This window comes from Pararge aegeria, chromosome 4 (assembly GCF_905163445.1).
Source record: "Pararge aegeria chromosome 4, ilParAegt1.1, whole genome shotgun sequence".
In the NCBI taxonomy this organism is placed as follows: Eukaryota; Metazoa; Arthropoda; class Insecta; order Lepidoptera; family Nymphalidae; genus Pararge; species Pararge aegeria.
In genome coordinates this window covers 1,385,103-1,401,202 of record NC_053183.1, presented here as the reverse complement: position 1 = coordinate 1,401,202, position 16,100 = coordinate 1,385,103, and the positions used below count along the sequence as shown (strand labels likewise).

The 16,100-nt window shown below is 36.2% G+C and overlaps 1 protein-coding gene across 2 annotated transcripts; it reads left to right on the top strand.

Annotated features, from left to right (window-relative positions):
- Positions 1 to 1,402: 1,402 nt before the first annotated feature.
- LOC120637909 (nucleolin-like) lies at positions 1,403 to 15,740 on the top strand. 2 transcript variants are annotated; one of them, XM_039909971.1, is made up of 9 exons: positions 1,403 to 1,510; positions 1,912 to 2,268; positions 2,646 to 2,733; positions 5,859 to 6,045; positions 7,947 to 8,089; positions 8,718 to 8,856; positions 10,755 to 10,858; positions 11,661 to 11,705; positions 15,468 to 15,740. In XM_039909971.1, the coding sequence occupies exons 2-8, from the start codon at positions 1,925 to 1,927 to the stop codon at positions 11,673 to 11,675; spliced, it is 1,020 nt and encodes a 339-aa protein (XP_039765905.1). In that variant the 5' UTR covers positions 1,403 to 1,510; positions 1,912 to 1,924; the 3' UTR covers positions 11,676 to 11,705; positions 15,468 to 15,740. The 2 variants fall into 2 exon arrangements, with proteins under 2 accessions (XP_039765905.1, XP_039765904.1); XM_039909970.1 differs by lacking the exon at positions 11,661 to 11,705.
- Positions 15,741 to 16,100: the final 360 nt, after the last annotated feature.

Below are 16,100 nucleotides of genomic sequence, written 5' to 3'. Positions count from 1 at the left end.
GTAGCCAGGATAGTTCATCAACAACTTGCTCTTGGTTTGGCCTTATCGATTTTGAGATGCCTTACTATAGGTACGACCCGGCGTCAGTTCTTGAAAATAGCAGTGCATTGCTCTACTGGGATCGAACGATTATCACTGACAGGTATATTACAGCTAATAGACCTGATATAGTGCTAGTCGATCGATCAGTGCGCCGTGCAATAATTGTTGACATTACTATTCCACATGACGATAATCTGGTAAAAGCTGAAAAGGAAAAAGTATCTAAATACTTGGACCTTGCTCACGAGATTACCGCCATGTGGAATGTTGAGTCGACCGTTGTTGTTCCGATCGTCGTTTCAATTAATGGTCTTCTCGCGAAAAGCTTCGACCAACATCTCAAGAAGCTTTCGCTTGGTTGTTGGATCAAGGGTCGGATACAGAAGGCGGTAGACCTTGAAACGGCGCGTATTGTGAGGAGGTTCCTCACTCTGGAGCCCTGACCACCGGTTGCTTGGGCATTCAAAAGCCCCGCAAGCGGAGGGTGGAAGTTTTTTTTTATAAATTTTTAATAGTGTTTTTTAATTTATTTTAAGCATTGTTAATAATTAAAAAAAAAAGAAAAATAATAAATGATACAATTATTACCCATATTCCCGCGGGAACTCTCTTTATGTAAAAAGTAGCCCATGTGCAATCTATTTCTGTAACGAATTTCAGGCAGATCGTTTTAATCGTTGCGACGAGATTTAGTAACAAACATACAAACTTTCGCCTTAAAAATAATTAATAATATTCTAAATTCCGTCCGTGTCTTCGTCTGCGTGGATTACCGAATTATACGCCGTCGAAGTAGCGAAAGGAAAGCTACAATGTTATAAAAAATATAATTACATTATTAGCAAATTATTGGGTTGCAGCAATTTTTTATACTTTTCCACGGGAATAATTTGAGAGATCGGAATTAAAGAAGAGAAGTAGTAGTAGTAGCTTCTGCAAGCGACTTCGTTTGCGTGGACTTCAGAATTGGATTTAAAACTTCGCTCGTTAACAATTTTTAATCGCAATCTATTGAAGAGTTCGGTATAGAAAGATGTCCTATTCCATAGCATAGGTAACATGCATACAAAATTTCAATGCTGTCTGCCCAGGGCTTAGCTCGTAAACAGTTTTCCCTCGGAAACTATTTTAGGAATGGGGAAAAAAGGTAGCCTATGTTCTTTTCCATGTCAAAGGCTACATGCATATCAAATTTTATCCAAATCCGTTCAGCCGTTCTTGCGTGATTGAGTAACAAACATCCAAATATCTAAACATCCACACTTTCACATTTATAATATTAGCAGGATAGAAGGAACTATCCTCTTTGCGCATGACTCATGTTATTAATTTTTAAATTATGGCAACTCCATTAATTAATGGCGGATGCGCTTGCGTGATGCCGGGTGCGTGTTATATCTTCTAAAATTGGCGTCTTTTCGATAAGTGAGTTCTATTTTGTGTGAAAGTGCTGAGAATTTACACATCGGTAAGTGTTCTTCGGTTACATGTTGTCGGCATTTTATAATTTGCTGTTTGTTTGTAAAAGAAACTACTCCGTCGTTGCGAAAAAAGGGTTTCGTGAATTTTCCATGAACGCCATGCATAATGGCGCGCTCGCTTGGTATCGATGTTTACCGTTATGCCCTAACTCTTATTAAACTAGCACTTCAGCTGATATAATATATTTACTACAAACATATTTGCACTATTTTCGCAAGTTACAACTTTGTCCTTGATGTTAGACCGAGCCAAACCTCTTTTTGTATAGCAAGCTATACGTATCTATATGGCGGGAAATAGATCGAATGGCGTAGGTATGCTAACAAAATTGACTATCGACTGTTTTGTAGATTGAGGTGAATCGTAGTTTGTACGGTTAATTTTCAGTTCAACATTAAAAATGGTGGCTCGAAGAGGTCGTGGCGCGAAAAGCCAGCCGGCTAAGCCGAAACAAGATGAAGCCGCGGTAGCGGCAGCGGAGGCGGAAGCCGCCGAACAAATTGAAAACGCTGAAGACAACAACGGAGAAGCGCAGGTGGAGGGGACCGACGACGCCGCCGGCGGAGAAGGAGTTGCTGAGGAAGGTGACCAGAAGGATGAAGAACCGAAACCAGAAGAGCCAAAGGAAGAAAAGGTTGAATCTGGTAAACTGCTCGTGGAGAACCTCCCACCAAGCTTTCTCTTCGACTATCAAGAAAAACTTAAGGAAATATTTTCCAAGCATGGGGAAGTCACTAACGTCAAGTAAGTACACACATGTGCAATCTGTAATGTAAATTTTAAAAAAAACAACACATATTTGTTAACATTCAAATATCAGTCTTTGAATCTTGTAACATGATATTACAAATTGCTGATTTTTCACAGTATATATTACCACATGCTGATTTATACACTTCAAATGCTACATTGTTAAGTATGTTATGAAATTCCGAATTTTTGCAGAAAGTTTTACAAAATTCTGAATTTTTGCTGTGAATTTTTATGAAATGTATAATTTACAGTGAGGTTCGCAAAATTTTACAAATTGTCATATTTATGATGTTCTACAGCGTGGATAACGTGTAGAACAATATCTGGAATGAAATATTAACAGGAGAATTTTTTTCTTTTCTTTTTAGACGTGGTCCAATCATTGTTACCGAACTGACCACAACACCAACTTTATCGGCTATAGTCGAATTCAAAAACAAAGATTCCCTGGAAAAGGTAAACAAAAATGATTATTAACATTTTTACATTATTTAATAAAGATATTAAGATAATTTTTAGTTATTGTATAGATAATGCCTTTGTAAGGGTGTATCCTGCAAAGGCAATTATTATTGATAAGGCTAGAAGTTACCAAATTACCTTCAGATCCTTGTAATGTATGAATGACTATTTGAATGTTTCAAATGGCTGGTCTGCTACTGGGAATGATTTTTGGGAATTTCACATTTTTACTATTTAAAAGTTAAAAAAAAAACAATTTTATTGCATCTGTGGTAGTGGATCAGCTGATAATTTTTTTTTATAACTGTAATGTCTGCACAAATACCAACTTCTCCAGCCCTCTAGTTCATGTTAAATCCAGTAGTCCAGAATCCGGTAAGTTTTTTCTAGTGCTGCACTAACACATACAATTGTTGTTTCCACTATTACTAGAAAAGGAAGTCAATATTTTTAATGTTTTCAATTAGATCATATTGTGCAGAACTACAGTACAGCAAGTGTTATAAAGCTTTTACGTGTTATTGAACTTCCTCTTCTGGTTTGACCATGCACAATGTATTGCAACGGGCACAAAACAAAAACAAGATGGAGTCTTCAGTACAACCAGCGTCTCTGCGCAGAACATCAGACATCATATCTTAACAGTAACTTTCTTAGCATATAATGTCCTAATTTATTTTTAGTTGTCAATGATTTTAACTCTTTTTACTTGGAACTTAATACTACTAACTTGTACTGTATCTAGTCAAACATATTCATATGAGTTAAAATCATATGTTTGAAGGTCATTGTTACAAATAATTTTGATAAAAATTTTTGTATACACACACTTTTTGTTTGTCAATTTTAAAGAATCTATCCTAAACTTATTTTGGTTAATTTAAGTCATAGCATACACATGAAGACTGAAATTCAGTTTAAATTTAATTACATTTATAGACCAGGATTGCTCATTTATTCATCCATCTTGTTGTTTTTTTTTTAAATTAGGATATACTTTAAACCATCTTACCTACTACACATTCAATGCTAAGATTCATGCATAACTGGAGAAAGCTATCGTGAAAACATTACAATGCTTTTTGATCGGGTTGCATTTCCGAAATTGGCTTAAAATTAGTGTATTCTATGCTATTCAAGTCGGATGAATTGAGAAAAAAAAAACCGATAATTGTGATGTAATGTTAATAATATCACATTCAACATTATCAATGGACATAAAGCAATCGGATGAATGAGCTCATTAATACAAAAAGGACAAGATTCTGGTTGTGATCCGACTATAAATATGATATTAATTAAGATCTTTTTAGTTTCATTGTTTTAATTCCAAATTGTATGAACTAAATAATTGCAACACACATAATAACAATTTTGTGTATGCTGATATCATCTAAATTTATGTGACCTTTGTTAGCATTAGCAACTTGTGAAGGAGAGGTAAGTTTGATGACATTTTAAAAACTATTATTAGAAATACATCTTATGTGCCGGATCACAATATATCTATGGGTTTTTACAAATAAAGTTCACTTATGAAATCGGATATTGTTATAAGATTTCTGTTTGATCCAACTTCAAAGTGATTCAACATCCTAAGTCTATAAATTTTTATTGTGACTTGAAATCTATATACCTATATATAAAAAGAAATAAAGCTTGTAAAATACTACTTTTCTTTCTTCTCCTTCTTTGAGATTCTTGTCTGATATTGCCAAGGATATCACTGAATTAATGCTTTATTAATATTTGTTTAAATTTTTTTTTCTTTCTTTATTGATATTTTTAATGTTTTTAGTAGGATTTAAATATTGTATTAGTTTATCAGTAACAACATAATATGTGGATATAAAAACATTTACATATTGTGATAGAAAATAAGAAAATAATCATAAATTTTAATTTATTAGTCCCCAAAAATATATAAATTGTATGAACTTTGTACTGCCTAAAGTGTTTTGTGTATATAGGCAAGTTCGTATTGTGTTAAACTTTTCATTTAATGAAGTCTAAAATTTTTTCTTTTGACAACATCATGATAAAACCAAGCACTCGTCTTCACGTTATCTTAGGTTGGGATCCAATTTTTAAAGAGAATTGTGTTCATGGTTTAATGATAAACCCCTAACTCAATTCGAATTTAAATTAAAACTATTTTAATTCTTAAAATCATACTTTAACCTTCGCACAGAATATCGACTCGACTTAAAGTAGCAGTAGCAGTAGTAGAAGAGCTTTTTGTGAGAGAGCTCGTCCGGGAAGTGCTACCGCCTACCAACCTGTTTATTTTTGTCATCAAACAGCATTACTGTGTTTTGGTCTGAAGGGCGCGTTATTGAGGCACGTGATGCTTTCATGCTTTAGGTTGGTGGACACAGGTCGACACTTTCCAGGACGTGTTTTCCTTACATGCTCTGCGAAGTGCTCTGTTTATGTTAGTGCGATGGTTTTCTAATTGCTATAGGGTAGGCCATGTGCCTTTTTCCGATTATAATTACTGTAAAAAAAACAGTAGTTATTTTGATTTCGGCCGAGTTGATGCGATTTTGTGTGCGAAGCCCTATAAGCTGTAAAGTTAACATTTTTTTTTCCATAAACCTTTTTTCTTTTATGTACCACTCCATCGTAACCTCGTGCTGTTTGCTTGCAATCTGTGAACAGTTTAAATGCCCGCTATTAAACTGCACGCGCAGTTAGATGGAAGTTTCAATGCAGTAATGCGAACTTTAAAGAAGTGTCCCGTTTAGGTGTGACTGCTCTAATTCTTATTTTGTCCAATTCATCCAATTCACAAATTTTAAGGTTGCTACTATTTAATAAAATACATAATTCATTTTAGGTTTTTCTATCAAAAAAGTAATGAAAAAAATGGGGGAAAAAAACAACGAAAACATAATCTTTTTACGATCTTTCCAATTTTTAATCTTCGTAATACTATCTTGGTGCTTATTTCCACAACCCTGAATTGGGCCAACTACTTTGGTGTGAGTTTGACAAGTACCGCTTAAACTGGGTTGTCCAGTTATTCGGGCATGCGTGAATTGGACATTGGACCAACTAAGAATGGGGTGTGGGGTGGGTGGCCGCGGCGTACGGCTCACGGCGCGCTCTGTCCGCAGGCGCTGAGCGAGGAGGGCACGGTGGTGGACGGCTGCCCGTTGTCCGTGGCGGTGGAGTCCCGCGCGGAGACGGCCGTGCTGGTGGGCGTGCCGTACGAGGCCAGCACTGACTACGTGCGCCTGCTGTTCGCGCAGTGCGGCGACATCGCGCACATACACGAGTTCAGCAAGACCAAGTACAAGATATGTGAGTCGCAGCTGAATCCCAATCAAAAATGTTTTATCCACACAACGTGTTACCGAATTACAAAATACTGTTGAAGGGTGCATAATTATATTTCATAAAGAATCACTCAAAATTAGCATATTTATTGAAGATACACCCCTTTGGGGGCGCTAGAAAACATTATGAGTGAAATTATACGATGTAATGGAATGCGCGCGCACATGGTTACACGATTTTAACAGGATGAAGGTCGTAACCGTGTGAGGTGAATACATCGTCCGCCAGCTCACTTTTTACGATGCGCGCTTTTTACGATGCGCACTTTTCACGTCACCCTGAAGTTAGCGATCGTCGAAATTTTAGTTTTTCAAAAAAAGTGTTTGGACAGTGTACATTTTGATTTGTCAAAGTCTGCGGGCTCATTCCGGTGAATTAATTGATTCAATCGTACAAAAATCTCTAATTTCAATGTTCAGTGAAACTTGGTGGTCCGATAATGAGATAACGCGTTAAAATAAAACTATCAATGTATTAAATACCTTGTTTCTATAGTTAGTATCGTTTTCTCTACAAACGTAGAATAAGGCAGTATGATAAAGTTTTTGAAAGGCTTTTTCATCTTGTTACGCCAAAGAAGTATAACTTCTAACGCACGCACCATTTTTTTTCATGGACACTAATTCATAGCATGCTAAGTGTTTACTTATGACAACCCTATTAAAGATAAAAGACCGACACGCGCATGCGCGTTTCGGTTTCACAGATAAGTCTCAGACAGTATATACTGTACCTTTAAAACATGTTAGGTAATATTTCGGTTTACATTTACACGTTGTATAATAAAAATAATTAATACGTTAAGCAAAAACTTTGTAACCCATTTTTAAGAAAATTGCGTGGACGGAGGAGTATAAAATTTTGGACACTTATAGTTCATATAAGTGTGGAATGTAGCAGTGCATAATGTAAGCACACAACACATTCAATTAAAAAATATTACGCACACTACCATACATTGATTTAATATTTTACTAGCGTATTTGATCGTACCATGTATTTCACACATACACTTATAACAATTTGATTGAAAAAACATGCAAATTGACAGTGTAGCCTTGGCGAAAGCTGTGTATTACACATGTATAGTCAAACTTATAATTTAAATAAATTATGGTCGAATTTCGATCAGTGGGCGACCCCTAGTTTATGTAAACCTATCACAGGCACTTGTGAAGCGTTCATGCCTATATGTTACCAACATTGTGAGATGATGGTGATAAGCTACCCACTTAAAGGCACAGGTATCCTTTCACTACGCTGGCGAAGTGCGGTCTTTAGATAACATTTCAAATTTGACTGAATACACGACTCAAATAATTGACAACATTGATAAGAGATATCAAGTCGATGCTATTTATACGGACGTAAGTAAGGCATTCGATCGGGTCGATCATATGATCTTAATATCCAAATTGTATGATGCTGGTATTCAGGGAACTTTGCTCTCTTGGCTCTCATCTTATTTTTCGTGCAGGCAGCAGAAGGTTGTAGTTTGTGGCTACGAATCATAGCCGTTCAGGGTTCCATCTGGCGTCCCACAAGGGTCCCACCTTGGCCCTATGTTGTTTTTAGTGTATATTAAGGATGTGTGTGATAACATTAAATCTTCCAATTTCACCTTATTTGCTGATGATTTGAAATTTTTAAAGCTATAAAAACTCCTCTAGACTCTGATTCTCTTCAAAATGACTTAACTAGCATATCTGACTGGTCTGCTAAAAATAAATTTCCTCTTAATATTAAAAAATGCCAACCTCACTTTTCCTTTACCTTTAAAGCGTGTAATATCTAATTAGGGTAATTAAAAAAAAATGTAAACTGCATGGGTTGAGAAATGACTCTTGTAATTGTCTGTGCACCAGTGCGCGTCACGTTTCACGAGAAGGACGCTGTGGAGAAGGCGCTGAAGTTGGACCGTGAGTTGCGCATCAACGGCTTCCTGGTCACCGTGTCCAAGTACCGCGATGAGGACGAGCAGAAGGCGCACTCTGCCAACACTAACAAGGTATGACTTGTGCTATTTAATAGTAGTAGCATTTTACAGTCGAGGCGATAAAAGGCGCGCGAGCTGTACGTGAGCGCGATAAGGAAGCCGAGAGTGTAATTAGTAATGTACCATACGCGTTTCATACGAAGATTTACACCACACTTGCGAGGAGGAAAAAATATATTTCATAAAGTCCAAATTTGTAGGTAACTAATGCCGCTAAGCAGTTTTTAATGCTATGTTCCGGTCTGCAGGGCGTGTTTGCCGGTGAAATTACAGGCATATTAGACTTAACACCTAAGCCTCAGGATTTACACAGAGCGGCACGTGATGTTTGCATGCCGTGTGAACTTAGGCTCTGTTTATAGGTGTTGGTTTTCCACATCCGAGTGCTGTGAGATTTTTACCTACGGTAACTTACTCGATCACGTTAACTACGATTTATATGGAGCGCTATCTAATGACAGTACGGTTTCCCAGTAATGTCACTAGATGGCGCTCTTTCGATACCATACAAATCGTAGTTAACTTTAACGCGTTCGAATAAGTGAACGTAGCTATCAAATCTCGCACTTGGCACTCAGGTGGGGCGGCTGGTTGGCGGCAGTGTTCGCCTGCAGGTCTGTAGCGGGTGGTTTGCTTACAGAACAAGCGGCAGCACGCGCAGCAGAACCGCAACAACAACGCCGCGCCCACCTCCGCCAGCGCGCCGCCCGCCGCGCGCGCCAACAACTTCCGGCCCCGCGGCGGCGGCGGCGGCTTCAACGGCCGCGGCAACTACCGGGGTGAGCTCGCCCACCACACCGACTCTACTCCCCACGACGACCTTTGACTATGACTACACCATACAGATTCTCCTGCTCTTAGCGGACTATAGCAAATTAAGCTTAATTTTTATAAAATATCATGGATTTCCTGCTTCTATCCAATATGGCAGCGACCCTGCTTTCTGAGTCCAAGGCCGTGGGTTCGATTCCCACAACTGGAAAATGTTTGTGTGGTGAACATGAATGTTTTTCAGTGTCTGGGTGCTTATCTGTACGCTATAACTATTTATGTATATTATTCATTAAAAATTATTTATCAGTCATTTTAGTACCCATAACACAAGCTACGATTACTTTGGGGCTAGATGGCGATGTGTGTACTGTCGTAGTATATTTATTTATTTATTTATAATCTAGACTGACAGAGAGAACGCCTCTTAAGGGCTAGCACACACTTCGGAAACAATCTGAATCTAAATTTATAAACTTGAAACACACAGTTGCATAGATGTTATATACTAATTAATTGAAACGTAGGTACATATTTTGCTGATTAAAGGAATGCAAAAAAAAAGCAAAAAATAACACAATTATGTAATTGCAATATAAATATATATACCTTACATTAAAATAAATAATATGAATGAGTTCTAAGGTTTATCTTATAAGCGTACTCTTGAATGGTTTAATACGCTTTATCTAAGGTGCTAAAAATCCGCATCAGGAAGGTGAGCAACATTTCGTGCGTCCTCAATAAAAACTTGCAAAATTTATTCGCAGTGCATAGTATGCAAAATTCTGTGTTCGGAATATAAATAGCAGGATTACTATTCGCGCGAGTGCAGGCTAGTTAGTTTAGCGTCAGGGACAAATGTTTCCCATTACCATAAGATGTGCGTTTTGCCATGGTTTTAGCTCTGATACGTGGTCAATGATAAATGACCACGTATCGGAGCTAAAAAAGCTCAAAGTCATTCACCAGGCGATTTAGATATCGATGCTGAGAGTGTATACACATATTAGAAATGTAGATCCCTCCAGCACAGATAGCATAGGCAAGAGTCAAGTATCTCCGCGGGGAAAGGATAAAGAATTATCTTCTCCCACAGCTTTATCAACTCTCAGAACACTGGTGCACAAGTAGTATTAATATCCAAATAATAAACGGGGGTAAACTTCTCTTATTCCATGTTCCCGTGCTTAATCAGGTGGACATGTTAACGTTTTTTTTTTAAATGATGAATTTGATTGTTTTCATTTACTTTATTATCACTACGATAAATACATCTAAAGCAAATGTAAAGGAAGGCTCAAAGGGGCGGTGCGGGCGAAAACTGAAAATCAGCGACAATCGGCGACGATGCCCAGCATAAGTCTGACTTTGCTCCATTGTTAGATATCTTGTAAATGTGTAATTGTTTTTTTTACTTATACCATTCTGTGTCTAGCAATGGGGAAAGCAATAAAGAGATTTCGTTATTACTATTTATACAAGTTGATATCTTGGAGATGACTCGAAAAAAATTCAAAGTTTGTATTAAACGTAAGCTTATAGAAAAGTCCTATTATAGTATTAAGGATATTAAATAAAAATGTTTGGGTGCAAATTATTGCTCTAACCAGGTTGCTTCTTTAATAGTTTCAAATGACAATGTGAGATTCTGATAACAAAAAAAAATACTACCGGCTTAGTTTGTTGTGGGCTTCTTAGACCAGGGCGCGTTTGGAACCCTCGTAGCTTTAGTTTTAAGTTGACGAATTTAGTTATCGCCATCGACTCACTCCTATGTCATATTTTACATGTAATGTACGAATCAAAAATGCCATCTATGTGCCTATTTCAATAAAGAAGTATTTGACTTTATTATTATTATTACTGATATAGTGAGGTTAAGGTTAACATACATTGTGCGCAGGCGGGCGTGGACGCGGTTTCGGCGCACGCGGCGGTTCGTTCCCGCGCGGCGGGTTCGCACCCGTCAACTCCTACATGCCGCCGCAGCCGTTCATGGGGCGTCCGGTGAGTGTACCAGCTTTACATTACTCTGTATACATTTCGCGGAGCATGCTGAATGTTACACATGCCAGATTAGCTTTATGTTAGCGATTTATTGTTTTCATAAGAAAAGCTGTGTATTAGGTAGTTCCCGGGTTCGATCCCCGGTAGGGGCAAATTGGAAATTTATAATTTCTGAATTTACTCCGGGCTGGTCTTGTTGGAGGCTTCGGCCTCGGCTAGTTAACACCCTACCGACAAAGTGCCGCTAAGCAATTCAACGTTCCGGTGCGATGTCGCGTTGCAACCGATGAGGGTTGTTTTTTATATAACTTCTGTACCCCTAAAAGGTTAGCCCGCTGCCATCTTACACTGCATCGTAACTTACCACCAGGTGAAATTGCAGTCAAGGGCTAGCTTGTAATGCAATAAAAAAATTTAATACAAATGTAATTGACACTCCAATTTCATTTATTTGAATGGGTGAATGAATTTTTATTTCGGATCACAAAACTTTCATATAATGTAAACTCTCGCTCAGAGAACGAGTAAGCCATCATTTGAATATTTCACCTTTTTATTATTACTTAGTTTTATTTTAGTAGCTGTATTTTTTTGCAAACTTTTTGTACATGCTTCACTATTTTTCTTTTTATTTTTTTTTAAATCCTGCATGCGCCTATTATTTTAAAACAGAAATGAATGCATAGAAAAAATGTGCAAAGAAATGCAGTTGAACCGTTCGGAAAACATACATATTGACTGAAAAAAAAAAAAACAAAAAGTAATCTCTTTGCCATGTATAAATTCTGTGCATTCTTTTCAGAGCTACCTGTTGTAGCGCACTTGAAAGAGTGAAGAATGCACACAGGTATATCACTTGCATATTAACCCAAATTATACTGCATCCATTGTTATATATTACATTTAACATTTGTCCAAAAACCAATAAGTAAATCACACATACTCTCATCATAGGGCAGTTATAGTTCTGCATATTTCATAATTTGCCCGTCTTTCCTTTTGCCGGGTATATTGTCCTTTAACCTAATCAGTGCTTGCTACCAATGCCAAGAGCAGTATTTTTTTTCTAATGACAGTTTTTTTATGGTATGTAATATGCCTGGTTATATGAAATGATAAAATTAGGATTCTAATTTTGACCTTTAAAAATATTGAAACTAAGCGTAGGCCGGTAAGGCTATGTATATCTCTATCGAATAAAACCACCAACTTCTAGATGATAACTATCGGTAAACGGATCAACCGTTTGCCTAGGATGCCTAGGAATCTCCTTAAATTAGGCGCTACTTATTTAGGCATTCCCTTGTGCTTCTTTAGAGATGTTTCTCTAAACAGGGCATTAGAGGTAAAAAATAACGCCATAAAATTAGGTCAGTTCAATTCAATACAAACATTCGTCTTTAATTTACAGAAGAATGTAGTGTCAGCATACCCATTACCGTCACTTCGCTAATTATTGACATCTCGATATCATTTTCGAAAATAAAAAAAAATTGCGTATTTGAATAATACCAGTATGAACTAAAGCAGTTTTTCTACATCCTTAACAACTTTTACAGATATACGTAAACAATCATTTTATTACTTTCAGTCTAAAATGTGTTTTACAAAGATAAAATAAAAAAACATTCCATGGCAATCCTTTACAAGTGTCAAAAATTGGTTTTTTTTTGCATTTGAATTTTATGCTTATGCAGGTTTTATGCGGGTTGAATTAGTAAAACAACATGTAAATGATCATCACAAAAGAAATCCTGTGTGTATGTGTCTAAGAAGTTATACTTCTTTGGCGTTGATCACAAAATATTTATTTTAAGCATTCAATAGTACATTGTGCTACAAGTGCTTAAACAATTAATTCTTTTTGGTTGATATTTAAGTCGAGGATAAAATGGGTTCACTTCGATTGCGAGGAAATTTGTTTGAGGTGTAAGGTTCGATTCCAGGATTAGATCAAACGTTAATTCCCCGCCAATTGCTCACATTCTCCTGAGCACAGACCATGTACATTCATCGTCTTTGTCATTGTGCATTTTTTTGTCGTTGCTGTCTATTGATTCTGTGATGCAATATGTGGGTATTTGGACGAAGACATATCAATAAACTACAGTACTGTAGAAAAAAAACGAATATAAAAAATGTTACAATAAATATAGTGTCTATATACTCTGTATCTAAATAAAATTATTCTCACCTATAGGTATACATAAGTATGCCTTATGATCAACAATTTTAGAACCCGGAGCCAGAACACGGACCGATTTTTAGAGCATGAGAAGTGAAAATAAATTTAAACTATCATAAACAATAAAAACGGCATCTTCAAATAACAATGCCTCAAGAAGCCGCCACACCCAATTCCAATTTCAAATAAACTAATTTTGCATAGCCTTGACTCATTGAAAATGTTATGCTTTCCAATTATGTTAATAAAAAAAATCTATATAATATATTCATTATAGGCCTTTCTCCTTTCCCCCGATATCCTCAAGTCCAGAGGTTCGTACCTCCATCCCTATGTGCCGCTATTACAAAACTTTACATTAGTTTTAAAATTAAAAAGTATTGAAGTACTAGCTTTGGCCCTATTTCTTCCTCCGCGTTTGAATCATTAGTTTTCCAGGTATACAAAGTACCCTATCTTAATATTCGTCCTTTCAGCGAAGGTTGATTACTAGGGCGTCAAGGAAGGGGAAACAAACAAACACATCGAATTTATAATATTTGTAAGGACGGCGCGAAAAGAAATATTCAATTCGTCCACATATCATATTTACATTCGGTGGAATTCACTCATCGGATTTTCGAATCGCGCCAAAAGAAGTATAACTTCAAAACACACACGTAGTCTTTTTAATGACTAAGGTCATCGTATGCAGGTATTCATAATAATTAAAGAATTTAGAAAACAAGTTCAATATCAAAGTAAACATTTCTCTTTTCTAGCCAGAGGAAAACATAATTGGTAATCAACCATAGCAGTTATTAGATAGCGTTAAAGTATTTATTGATTTCATGGTTGTTAACATCCATTTTAACAATTAATTTGATTAACAGCCATTTTTAGGTTCCTTTTTCGATTATGTTGATTTTATGCTTAAAACCCCTCCTATAGGAGGATATTGCGTTTTAAGTTCATACTTTGCAAAAGCCTTAAATTTATTTTTGCACTGTAGTATAAGAATTGTGTAATGTAATTTATAACAAACCATGGTAAAGATAACTCCAACTTTCTTTGGAATTAAAATTGCTAGCATTTTTCTGTTTATATTTTATGTTAATGCATTTCCTACTTACAGTAATTTCGTTTTCATTCACAAATTTAGATACCTAACCTAAATGTGTGTAAATTTTATGGATGGTAATTATGAAACTTCGTAGTTTTGTTTTTTTGTAATGTGTTATTGCCATTTCTTTTTTTTGATACTCGAAAGTGAGTATAGCTGCCCTCAATTGCTTGGAAGCAAGCGGTTCCACTTTCCTTTAGACACAAGATAGAATAATAAGTTATTATTATTGTTTAATTACAAAACTGTGATGTTGGAAGAAACCAACTGCTGAGTTCTTGGTCTGCTCCTACTCGGTAAAATCTGCTGTCCATGGTGACAGATAGTCACTTATTTCACGAAAGTACTAACTTTTATAATATTTCAATTTATAAAAAAGAAAGTATTTATAATAAGTTTTACGCAATAGTGTTTAGTCGTTGATAGTCCCATTCCGCGTAACTAATATTGTTAAATAGGTACTCAAAACCCCAGGATCCCGTCTAATGGTGAGCATGTTCCACTGCGGGTCATGGGTCGATGAATAGTATTAAACACAACAACAGTAATTTGCTCAGTACTGTCGTTTTTAAATATTTTGAATAAAAGTTGATCAGACGTTACTTTTGCGGAATTCCATGGTATAAAATAATATAAAACTTAATTTGCTATACTGCGCGAAAAGATTTAGAGTCGCTCCACCAACAAACATATCTTCGGCACTAATAGTCTATTTCTTCTTACCTGTCTTATAATTGTACTCTTCGTCTTCGTTATTTTTTAGTGTAGTTTATTTAAATTTGTTAAGAAAATAATAAAAACTCACACAACAAAATCTCATTTTATTTTGTCGGTTTTTATTTATGTTATTACAACGAAAAAGTAATGAAAAGATTGTTTACAATATAAGACAAGTTAGAAAAAATGGGGTATACGCAGTTTTAGAGTACAACGAAAAATTGTTTGAATTATGAAGAAATTACAAATTACACCGATTCTCGTGCTTTTCGTGGAATATAGCATATTAAGTTTATTTGTATATATCATCGATTGCGCATTAGGCCAGTGTCTTACATACAAAATTTGTTCGCTTGCAATCAAGGAAGAGTAGTTGAACATTATAGTTTGTATTTTATTCATATTGCTTTAAAACTCTAATTTGCCTCTGATTCTTTGGCATAACATTTGTTAAATAAAAATCAGAAGTACGGAATTTACGACGTATAGAGTTTGATATGCTAAAACGAATTGCGAGTAAACAAATCTTATATTAAAGTTACAATATCTATGTGAGCCCATTTCGCATCAAAGCCAGCCACTTAATACATTTGTATTGTTCGCAGCAAGGATACATGAACGACGGGCAGCGACCAAACAAGCGGCTCAGGCAAATGTAACCGTGTTCGTGTAAGATATAGTAAGGCAACATCAGTGTTGTGCTCGTCGTCTGTGTGTGTGTGTGCAAGTGGAGTGTGTCTGCAGAGACAGTGACCGCGGATAAATCTAGCTAATTGTATTTACTAAGTACACCGGATGAAATATTGATTTAATATTAATATTAATGATTGTAAACTATTGTCTTTTTGACAGGTAATAAATAATTACTAACATTTCTCGATGCGTTTTTTATTTTGTAGCTACCCTTCAACCTTTTTGAATAATAGAAACCTCGCACTGGCTGCAGACGTTTAACTTTATCTGATGCTGCATCCACGTTAACGTAAATCTGTTGATTTGAACAAACGTCAATGATAACAACTCTATACAAATTGATTTCAAACCCAAGTAAAGAATGTATATATTATTTTGCATTGTTTAACCTAGATGCCAAATGACGTGCGCCCAGGATAGGCATGGAATCTCAGTTGACAACTGAGGTTACAGCACTGCTAGCATGGGCAGGAGACAATTATCTCCCAGGGGAAAGGATAAAAATGTATCTTCTCCCGCAGCTTTATCAACTCTCAGAGCACTGG

What these genes read in the sequence shown, in the direction of transcription:
- LOC120637909 (XM_039909970.1), top strand. Translation starts at nt 1,925, where the DNA reads ATGGTGGCTCGAAGAGGTCGTGGCGCGAAAAGCCAGCCGGCTAAGCCG. An exon ending in ACAAAGATTCCCTGGAAAAG is followed by an intron (nt 2,734 to 5,858) that starts GTAAACAAAAAT and finishes CTCTGTCCGCAG; the next exon opens with GCGCTGAGCGAGGAGGGCAC. An exon ending in ACTCTGCCAACACTAACAAG is followed by an intron (nt 8,090 to 8,717) that starts GTATGACTTGTG and finishes GTTTGCTTACAG; the next exon opens with AACAAGCGGCAGCACGCGCA.